At 39.4% G+C, this 11,799-nt stretch overlaps 1 protein-coding gene across 1 annotated transcript in view; it reads left to right on the top strand.

Annotated features, from left to right (window-relative positions):
* Positions 1–225: 225 nt before the first annotated feature.
* The window catches only part of Heph (hephaestin), a 71,466-nt gene continuing 59,892 nt past the window's right edge, over positions 226–11,799 (top strand). The window contains exons 1-5 of the mRNA XM_027935795.3: positions 226–416; positions 3,627–3,871; positions 6,524–6,736; positions 8,244–8,426; positions 9,577–9,831. Coding sequence (XP_027791596.2) covers positions 241–416; positions 3,627–3,871; positions 6,524–6,736; positions 8,244–8,426; positions 9,577–9,831 — 1,072 coding nt within the window. The 5' untranslated portion in view covers positions 226–240. The remainder of the gene's footprint in view (positions 417–3,626; positions 3,872–6,523; positions 6,737–8,243; positions 8,427–9,576; positions 9,832–11,799) is intronic.

The following is an 11,799-nucleotide window of genomic DNA, read 5'->3' as shown; positions in this document are numbered from 1 at the left end:
GAAGTGATACGTGACTTGCAGTACAGGTGACTTTTTAACTTTGTCCTCCAATATCCCATCTTTAGAGATCACTGAATATTTGTTGAATTGAAAGGAATCAGGTAAGATCAAGAAACTGGGCTAATTGGGATTTGCTCTTTTAGTCACTCCATCTGGCCTTTGTCTCTTCAGTTTTCCAGACACATGCAAAACCCTTTTCTTCTCTTTCTTTCATACCAGCAGCTTTCATTTGCCAGAATAATGTGGCCCATGGAGCCAGGTCACCTCCTTTGGGCTCTGTTGTTTATGCAATCCTTGTGGCCTCTACTGACGGATGGGGCCACTCGAGTCTACTACCTGGGCATCCAGGATGTACAGTGGAACTATGCTCCCAAGGGAAGAAATGTTATTACAAACCAGACTCTGGACAGTGACTCGTAAGTTTAATCTCTTATGGTATTAGAGTTGGAGTTGTAGATGGAGGGGGACACCACTGATATTAGGAAATGGCCTATTGTTTGTTTTTGCTGTGTGTGTGCGCGTGCGTGGTGCTGGGAATCAAATCCAGAGCCTAACACTTGCTAGGCAGGTACTCTACCAGTGAGCTACATCCCCAGCCCTTTTTATTTGTTATTTTATCACAGGGTCTCCCTAAGTTGTCCAGCTGGTCTTGACTTTGTGATCCTGCTGCCTCAGCTTCCTGAGTAGCTGGGATTACAGATGTGTAATACCATACCTGGCTAAGAGGTACCCTTTGTCTTTTTTTTTTTTGTGGTACTGTGGATTAAACCCAAGAAGGGATTAACTACTGAGCCATATCCCCAGCCCTTTTTATTTTTTATTTTGAAACAAGTTCTCACTAAGTTGCTTAGGACCTCACTAACTTTCTGAGGCTGGTTTTGAACTTTTGAGCCTTCTGCCTCAGCTTCCTGAGTTGCTGGGATTATAGGTGTGTGCCACTACACCCAGCAGAGATGCCCTTTTGAGGATCCTTTCCCAGGATGTGGTAGCAGCCAGCTCCCAATTTCTCTAGGCCATACACAAAGAAGCTGGCTTCCTGGGAAGAGAGCTACTTAACTCAGGATCATTTGAAGTCTACTTTTCCATACCAAGGTGCCTCAGCATTTTTAGACTCCTAAAGATAATTCCATATTTCCTTGATTCTAATAGACTTATTAAAAAACATGGAATACATATAGTTTTTGAGACATGTGTGTGGTGGAGTAATCCTCCCATAGTTTGGTGAAATTATTCTGATTTTAGATATGTGAAAATGTGAAAAAATAAGGTAAGTCTTTTTTTGTGGTACTGGGGATTATAAGGTAAGTCTTATAAGGAAGGAAATGATAGTAATAGTTATCACTAATGTAACACTCTGTGGCAGGTACCATACTAGACATTTACAAACTCTGACTCTTTTAATTTCTACAACAACTCTAGAAAGTAAGTATGAAAAAAGTATATATATATATATATATATATATATATATATATATATATATACACACACACACACACACACACACACACACACACACATACATACATATGTAAGTATGATATGTGTATAGGTATATGCATGTATATACATTTATTGCAGTGTTAGGGATTGAATCTGGGGCTTTTCATATGCTAAGCATGTACTATATCACTGAGCCATATCCTCAACCCCAATGTCCTCATTTTATAGATAAGAAAACTGAGGCTCATTGGGGTCAAGTGATTTGTCCAAGTCTTACAATAATAAAGACTTAGAATTTGAAACTAGGTAATGTAGTTTCAAGGCTGGTATTCTTCTCACTGTTCTGCCTCTCACAGGATTAATGACAGATCAACCTTTCTTTTACTTTTATTTTATGGTACTGGAGATTGAGCCCAGGGATGTTTTACCAATGAGCTACATCTCCATCCCAACACTTTTTTTAAAAAAAATTGAGACAGGGTCTTTTTGAGTTGCTTAGGTCCTCACTAATCATGGCTGGACTTGAACTTGCGTTACTTCTGCCTCAGTCTCCTGAGTCATTGGAATTAAAGGCATGTGCCACCAAACCCAGCCCTGGCTATTTTTTTTTTTTCTGTTCAGGGGATCAAACCCAGGGCCTTGTATATACTAGGCAAACACTCTACCACTAAGCCATATCTCCAGCTCTTTGGCTAACTTTTCTTGATCTTAGAAACTTGCTGGTTTTCCACAAATATCTGTTGGACAGTATTAATGAATGTTTTAAAGAATGTTTTGTTATCATGACTCACTTTATTTCTCCAAAGCCTCAGAGTTTTTTAAACTTCACTATAACTTTTCTGAGCTCTCTTGAAGAATTATCGTGGGAATAGCAGCTCTGCATTTTATTCTTTTCTTACTTTACTTCTTTTTATGATGCTGGTGACTGAACCCAGGATCTCATGCATGGTAGGCAAGCACTCTGTGGTAACACCTGACCCAAGCATTGTCTTTTTTGACACAATCCACCCATTTAATTTTGGAGTCACAGTCATTGTATTAAAATTTTCCTTGAGGGAATAACTTTGCTGTCCTCATCCCTGAGGCAATAAAATTTAATGAGCTTTTGCAGTTTTCCAAGGACTGTCTGACTCTCTTTAGTATTTGTTATTATTATTATTGTTATTATTATTATTTTGTGATACTGGGAATTGAACCCAAAGCCTTGCCAATGCCAGGCAAATACTGTATCAATCACTGAGCTACATCCCAGCCCTTTATTTTGTGAAGGGTCTGTCTAAATTTACCAAAGATGGCCTTGAACTTGTGATCCTCCTGCCTCAGGCTCCTGAGTGGCTGAGATTACAGATTTGCCACCATGTCCTGCTCCTAAATTCTTAGTTTTTAAAATATATTTTAATACCAGGGAATGTAATCATTCAGTCACATCTCCAGCCCTTTTAAATTTTTAAAAAAATTTTTAGATGGAGTCTCACTAAATTGCTGAGGCTGGCCTTGAACTTGTAATCCTCCTGCCTCAGCCTCAGGAGTCACTAGGATTACAAAAGCATCATCATGCCCTGCTCCATAAATTCTTTATATATTTTAATTCTTTTTTTCTTGTTGGGCTAGGAATAAAATCCAGGATGCAAAACATGCATTCAGCCACTGAGCTACACCCTTGGCCCTATATTTTAATCCTTTTGTCACCAATAACAATTGTCTGACTTAGATACAGTGATAATCTTCATTTTACAGATGGGGAAATTGAACACAAATAACTTGTTCCACATCCCACAAATTTGGAAGTGGTAGAACTGGGATTTAATCCAAGTGGCCTGGCTCTAGAATTTGTGGTCATAACCACTATGCTCTAAGGCTCTCCAAATATAGCAAGATGATGCTAAAACCACATCAATGGGAAATTGATCACTCAAAAGAGTCAGTGCAATAGTCTCCATGACTATATATCAGGTTGAACCATATGAAATTACCATTTGAGGTGGTTAGAAAATGGTCAAATATCATTAATTTCATATGCTTCAACTTATAACTTCACATTTTTTCTCACAGTTAAACCTAAAGGTTTCCTCTTGTTTGTCCTAAACAAAGTTGGAAACATTTTTGTCAGCCTTCTCTGGAAATGGAACCTCCAGCAGTTTGAAGATGGTGAAAAATATTGTAACTCTCTTTTCTTCTTTCCCAGAGTGGCTTCCAGTTTTCTCAAGTCAGATAAGAACCGGATTGGGAGCACTTACAAGAAGACCATCTATAGAGAATACAAGGATGACTCATACATGGAAGAAGTAGCCCAGCCTGACTGGTTGGGCTTCTTGGGGCCAGTGTTACATGGTGAGGTGGGGGATGTCATCCTTATCCACCTGAAGAATTTTGCAGCTCGTCCTTATACTATCCATCCCCATGGTGTTTTCTATGAGAAAGATTCAGAAGGTAAACCAGTTCATCCTTTGTTTCTCCCACTAGCAACAAATATTTTTCCTTTATTGCCATGTGAGAAGGAAGAGCTAGGAACAAGAATGAACTTTTCTTATTTATTTATCTGAAGTGGCAAAGACTTTGCTCATAGTAAACATTGCTGGAAACTGGCATCAGTTCTGTTTTTCATACATTGTGTGACTTCAGCAAGTCACTGCTCCTCTCTAGGCTTCAGATTCCTTATCAGCAATGTGAAGATACAATCTGAAGACTGAACCCAGAGGTGCTTTACCAGGAAGCTATATCCCCAAATCCTTTTCATTTTTCTGTTGAGACAGTCTCACTAAATTGCCCACTAGTCTTAAAAGGTATGATCTACCTGCCTCAGCCTGCTGAGCTTCTGGGAGTACAGGTGTGTGCCAAGTGCCCAGCTACAGTTTGTTTTGTTTTGTTTTTAATCACAAATAGGTGCTTGAATAGCATTTCAGTAGAATATTTGAGTATACTTTGAAAAGTGAAGTGTGCTGTGAATATAGGGAGTGTTATTTTAATTACATAGTTTTCTAAAAGGTCCAGATTCTTTTTTTCATAAGTATTTTTTAGTTGTAGCTGACACAATACATTTGTTTATTTATTTATTTATTATTTTAAAAATTATATATTTATTTTAGTTGTAAATGGACCTATATTTTATTTATATGCGGTACTGAGACTCGAACCCAGAGCCTCACACATTCTAGGCAAGTGCTCTACCACTGAGCTACAACCCCAGCCCCTATTTATTTATTTTTATGTGCTGCTGAGGATTGAACCCAGGGCCTCACACGTGCTAGGCGAGCGATTTACTGCTGAGCCACAACCGCAGCCCCAAGGTCCAGATTCTTTAAAGAGGGAATTTGGCTTATTTTTTGGTATAGTTTTCAATTTTTAAAATTATTTTTATTTATTTTTTGTTGTTTGTTACTAGGGATTGAACCCTGGGGTACTTCACCACTGAGCTGCCCCACCAGCCCTTTTTATTTTGAGATATGGGCTGCTTGTTAAGTTTCTGAGGCTGGCCTTGTTTGAACTTGAAATTCTCCTACCTCAGTTGGCCAAATTAATGGGATTATAGGCATGCACAACTGTACCCTGATGGTTTATTCTTCTGCTTCTCCCACTATTTAAGGCCTAGAGGCCTATAATACAGAAGTGAGTGAGGAGAATAAAGAGGTAAGTCAGAAGACCCTACTTACTTTGTGGTGAGGATGCAGAGAAGGGGAAACACATGTTCACTGTCAGTGAGAGTGTAAATTAATACAGGTATTATGTAAAAGTATGAAAGGCCCTCAAAAACTAAAAATAGACCAGGTGTGGTAGGGCTCATGTGTAAAATCCCAGCAACTTGGGAGGCTGAGGCAGGAGGAATGCAATTTCGAGGTCAGCCTCAGCAACTTAATGACTCTCAGCAACTTAGCAAGACTCTGTCTCAAAAATAAAAAAAAAGGGGTTGGGGATGTGGCTCAGTGATAAAGCACTCCTAGATTCAATTCCAGTAACAAAAAACCAACCAACCGAAAAAAAAAAAACCCACAAAAAATAAACCCTAAAAATAGAACTATCCTACTATCTAGCAATCCCATTATTGGGTATGTGCTTAAAGGAAATTAAATCAGCAGGATGTAGAGACACCTGCACTTCTATTTTTATAGCAGTACTTATCACAATAGCCAGGGTATGAAATCATCGTAAATGGCTATCAACAGATGAATTTTTAAAGAAAATGTGGTATAGGGCTGTGGATGTGTCTAAGTGATAGAACGGTTACCCAGCAGGTATAAGGCCGTAAGTTTCATTGTCAGCAACACACACACACACACACACACACACACACACGCACACACACACACAAATTGTAGTATGTATATACAATGGAATACTATTTGCCCCTAAAAAGGAGATCATGTCTTTTGTTACAACATGAAGGAACCAGTCATGCACAGAATTAGACCAGGCACAGAAAGACAAGTACCTCATGATTTTACTCATGTGGAATCTAAAACAGTTGATGTCATAGAAGTTGAGAGTAGACTTTAGTCACCATAGAATGGAAAGAGCAGCCGGCTAGGGGAGTTCAGGAGAGGTTGCTAAATGGATACAATGTTACAGTTAGGAGAAAAAAGTTCTGGTTTTCTATGGTACAGCAGGGTGACTATGCTAACAATAATGAACTGTATATTTCAAGAGTTGCAAAGGAGAATTTTGAATGTTCTCTCTATAAAGAAATGATAAGAATTTAAAGTAATTGATATGGAACAAAGACAGAAGATCCTAATTTGGCCATTAAATCTTTAGACTGAAATTCTGTTTATCTGCATTTTGTTTTCCAAAGTGAGTGCTTGAAGGGAGGGAATTCTGATTTCTCTCTTGCTTCCATGCTGGCCTCTGCTTTGTACTAGAGCACTACTAGAGTAGGCCACGTAACACTTTGTCCTGCCACAGCTTCTTCCCCAATGGCTATCTCATCACGCATCCAGGATATGAAGATTGCTGTACTGGACCTTAGAATCTAATGTTCCTCAAGACTGGACCTATATGCCCTATATGTCTGCCTTCTCTTGGTTTCTGTATTTGCCATGCTCCCTCTCATTCACCTTGATACTAGGCATGTACACTTTCATTCTTTAGGTTCCTTGTATCCAGATGGTTCTTCTGGGCTGCTGAAAGCTGATGACTCTGTTCCCCCAGGAGGTAGCCATACCTACAACTGGACCATTCCAGAAGGTCATGCACCCACCAGTGCTGACCCAGCATGCCTCACTTGGATCTACCATTCTCATGTAGATGCTCCACGAGACATTGCCACTGGCCTCATTGGACCCCTTGTCACCTGTAAAAAAGGTACAGGCCCCTAGGATAAACTATGAGATACAGTTAGCGACATCTGAGAGAAGCAATGATGTGGTTGAACTACCTTCATGTTGGGCAGTGGCTTGAGGAGTATTATGTCATCACCCTTGTTTATTTATAGAAACAACCCTGCCAAACTCATTTTCCATTATTTTTTCTATCCATTATGTTTTTAAATTGGCTTATTTTTGTACCAGCAATTGAGCCCAGGGGGGCTTAAACTCTGAGCAACATCCTCAGGCCTTTTTATGTTTTAATTTGAAACAGGATCTTGCTAAGTTTCTTAGGGCCTTGCTGAGTTGCTGAGACTGACTTTGAACTTGTAATCCTCCTGCCTCAGCCTTCTAGTAGCTGGGATTATAGGTGTGTACCACTACAACTGGATTTAAATTGATTTTTTAAATTGGTGAATTATAATTATGCACAATACTGGGATTCATTATGCCATATTTGCATGTAATATAATTTGATCAATTTTGTTCCCCAGTACCTTACTTTTCCCTTCCTGCCTCCCTCCCCTGATCAATAGCTATACTCCTATTATTTTTAATTAATGAATTATAATTATGTACATAAGTGGAAGTCATTGTGGTATATTTGTACATGAACACAGTGTAATTTGGAATATTTGGTTCTCCATTACTCCCTCATGAACTCTCTTCCTCCCTCTCTAAAACAAAACCAAAACTAAAACCAACCCCCCCCAAACAAAAACAGGAGCACAAATTTGTTTCTTATATCATTCTTTTGATATTTATTTTTTAGAAGTAGTTGGACATGATACCTTAATTTTCTTTATTTATTTTTATGTGGTGCTGAGGATTGAACCCAGCGCCTCACATGTGCTAGGCAAGCACTCTACCACTGAGCCACAATCCCAGCCTCTCTTATTTCACTTTTAAAACTCAAATTAGTGATAATGGGAGTCTAGTCACTTTGAAGTAAGAAATATGGTAAGAGTATAGGTGAGGACAGGATTGAAAGTGTGCCCATCAGGGTCTGCTAAGGATTAAAAACTTGATTGGGTATAGGATATGCTGAAGGAATAGTCAGGCCTGGAGATTAGGGTATGGCAGGGTATGGTCAGGTTCAAGCCTTGTGTTGAAAACATAGGCAAGGATGGTGGGAGGGAGTTTGGAAATGGAAATTAGCATCGGAAGGCTTTATTTTTGCTTTTCTGTTGCTAACAGAATTTGAAAGCCCCATTTCTTCTTATTCTTTTCTTCTGAATACTTTTTGGAGCTTACTTTTGCTAAGGAAAGGAGGTTCTTTTTTCTTTTTTTGTAGTGCTGGGAATTGAACTCAGGGCCTTGTGCATGCAAGGCAAGTACTCTACCAACTGTGCTATATCCCCTGGCCCTGGAAAGGAGGTTCTTTTTTGTTTGTAGTACTGAGGATTGAACCCAGGGCCTTGTGCATGCAAGGCAAGCACTCTACGAACTGAGCTATATCCCCAGCCTAAGGAGGTTTTTAAGAGCAACTTTCATACTTGCCCTAGGAACCCTGGTTGGGAATGCCCCTCCTCGGCGGCAGGATGTGGACCATAGTTTCTTCCTGCTCTTCAGTGTGGTGGATGAGAACCTTAGCTGGCACCTTGATGAGAACATTGCCACTTACTGCTCAGACCCTGCCTCAGTGGACAAAGAAGATGAGGCCTTTCAAGACAGCAACAGGATGCATGGTGAGCTCCAGTGAAGTGGCTACCTTGTGACAGTAGACACTGATGGAGAGTCTCCATTGGGGGTTACACATACTTGGTTCTTCTTAATGCTCACAAGGACCAGGTGTAGATGGCTTCTCTGTTTTGCGTGGAAGACAGGGAGGTTTCCAGCATTATGAATCAGATCAAGGCCACAGCTAAAATTCCATCCCTGATCTCTGTGTGGACTATGTTCCTGCTATTAGGCTACCCTGCCTCATAATGTGGAATAGCCAAAGCTATTGATTCCAAAGTCATATTCTGTGCCCTTATTTACTTTAGTGAGTGTTGCTCACTAATACAATTAATTAATATCACTCTGTTTTTTTAGAAAATATAAGCTGGAAGAATTTTCCACTTGGAGAAAAATGGTTGCTTTCAAGATACTTGCTTATATTCCCCATCCTATTCTGGGCTTATGTTTATAAGGGAAGTGGCTGTATTAATTAAATTAAAAACAAAGTAAGGACACGAAAGCCCAGAGGCATGAGAAGAGAACTGATTTTAAGAATAGAAACAAGTTGGCTTTGCTTTTGTTAATTAAAGAAGTGTGTGTGTGTGTGTGTGTGTGTGTGTGTGTGTTTTACCTTTGGTGACAGGGGTGGGCTCAAAGCCAGACAGCCTCAAGAGGAGCTGAATGCTCAGAGGAAAGATGTAAAGGATGGCTTAGGCAGTTCAGATTTCTCTTGGGCTTTATAACAATTGATTATAATAGCCATTATAATTAGTCTGCTAATGTGACACTTGTCCTGTGGAAATTTCAAAAGGGTTGAAAGGAAAACCTGAAAGGAAGGAACAGCCAGGAAAATGACCCCATTCCCCAGAGAGCTTCCTCAGATTGCTGGTTTGGAATATTGGCTTTCCCACTTAATAGCTCTGTGGTCTTTAGAGAAAAGTAACTTCAACCTTTTTGAGTTTTGGTTTTCTCACTATTTTGAATGACACTAATGATATTTGTGTACTTCCCGGAGCTCTTTGTAATATTTAAATGATATAATGCATGTATGGTCAGTACAGTGTGTTCTTCAAAACCTCATTTAAATGTTATCAATTGTTGTTGTCAGATGGAAAGGCTTCTCCATTGGTTTGTCCTTTTCTAATACTGGTATTTCCTTTGGGTTTTCTTTTGCAGCAATCAATGGCTTTGTCTTTGGGAACTTACCAGAGCTGAGCATGTGTGCACAGAAGCATGTGGCCTGGCATTTATTTGGCATGGGCAATGAAGTGGATGTCCACACAGCTTTCTTCCATGGACAGATGCTGACCACCCGTGGACACCGCACTGATGTGGCTCACATCTTTCCAGCTACTTTTGTGACTGCTGAGATGGTTCCTCAGAAGCTTGGCACTTGGTTAATTAGCTGTCAAGTGAACAGTCACTTGCAAAGTGAGATCCACCATTTCCGATTCTTGGCATACAGGAATGAGGAGTCAATACTTGTTGATAGAAGGTTGGGCTTCTGGGTTGGGGCCATGAGATAGGTCTTCCAGGAGAGGCATTTTGGTATAAATGGTGAAACATTAAACTAGAAGTCAGGGTCCCTAGGTTCTTTCTTGGCTCTGCCATTAGCTTGCCAAGTAACCTGGACATGTATCTCTTTGGGTTTAAGCTTCCCCTTCTTGAATAGAAGATGGCCCATGGTTGGATAGGTAGGCTTTCAGGCTGCTTTTCTTTTTTTTTCTAAGCATTGTAAAGGAACTAAGGTCTGGAATTTTTTTCAGTTGATTAAATGTGCTCAGAATGGCAGATTAAAGGAGAGTAAGGTTTCTGCAGGTCATCATGGAGTATTGAAATGAAGTTTCAGAGAGAAAGTAATGAATGACACTCTAGTTTGGACCTAACAGCAAGAGGGCTATAAGGTTTTGTGTCAGAGGAAAATAGTTGAAGTAATGTTATTGTGCATCAAGGATCATCAGAGGGGAGAAAAAACACACGAGGCAATGTAAAGAGCACTAGATAAGTGATTAGAAATTTTGAGTTGTAAACTCATTCTTTTTTTTTTAAGAGAGAGAGAGAATTTTAATATTTATTTTTTTTAGTTTTCGGCGGACACAACATCTTTGTTTGTATGTGGTGCTGAGGATCGAACCTGGGCCGCACGCATGCCAGCCACATCCCCAGCCCTGTAAACTCATTCTTATGAAAAATTTACTGTAATGATTTTGGTCAAGTTCCTTCCCATTTCTAGTACTCATTCGCCCCTTTGTAAAATGGGGGAGTTGGTCTAAATAGCCTCTAAAATATTTAGCTATTACTCTCTAGAATTATTTGATGTATGATGAATTAGGAGGTTACTGGGAAAGTTCTATGTGAATATGTGAAATATTTGAGAAGGTGAGGAGTTACAGAGTGGTAGGATAATGAAATCCTGGGTGTAGCTTTGAGAAAATAGAGGGCAGTTACATGTACTCCATATATCTAGGATCTGTCCTTGGTCCAAAACGTACCTGGGTAAGAGGGCAAATATGGATTTGGGTTAGGGATGCAACATAATAATGGAACAGCATGGACCTAGGAATGAGAGATCTGGATTCAAATCCTAGTGACACCACTTGCTTACCCACCTTGATAAGTTTGGAAGATGGTAATAATGATTCATTCCATCCTCATAGAGCTGTAATTAGGTTACAGATATTAATATGATTTTAAATCTGACAGACTAGGGAAATTATGTGATGAAGATAGTGGATATAAGAGAAGAAAAGGAGCACCCAGGATCTGTATTTAAAAGATGGGAGCTTAAGTCTAAACACTTCCACTGACTAGCTATACAGTTCGGGAAAGTTAATTAGCCTCTCTAATGCTTAGCTTTATTCATGTGTAAAAGGAGACCATTAAAAGTATACAAAAAGTGGTTAAGAAGATTAATAGCAATAACATGTAAAGCACTTGACAGAGGACCTGTTATATGTAGTCAACAAAAACGAATATCCTTTCCTTCTCTTTCTTCATATCTCAGATTTCTTTCTTTCCTTGCTTTCTTACTTCCTGATACTGTGGATTGAACCCAGGGATATACTACCACTGGGCTACATTCCAAGCCCTTTTTAATTATTTTATTTTATTTTAAAAAATAGTTTTAGTTGTTCATGGACACAATACCTTTATTTTATTTCTTTATTTTTTAATGTGATGCTGAGGTTCAAACCCAGTGCCTCTTACATGCTAGGCAAGTGCTCTACCATTGAGCTACAACTCCAGCCCCCTATTTTTTAAAAAATTTAAGACAGGGTCTTGCTTGGCCTTGAACTTGTGATCCTTTGGACTCAGCCTCTGGAGCAGCCACTGAGCGGAGCCATATGTTATATTTCTTTCTTTTTTTTTCTTTGCTTTCTTTTTGGTAGTATGTGGGTT

Source organism: Marmota flaviventris, chromosome X, assembly GCF_047511675.1.
Source record: "Marmota flaviventris isolate mMarFla1 chromosome X, mMarFla1.hap1, whole genome shotgun sequence".
NCBI classification, from domain to species: domain Eukaryota; kingdom Metazoa; phylum Chordata; class Mammalia; order Rodentia; family Sciuridae; genus Marmota; species Marmota flaviventris.
The sequence above is the reverse complement of the archived record's forward strand: the minus strand, read 5'-3'. Positions and strand labels throughout refer to the sequence as shown.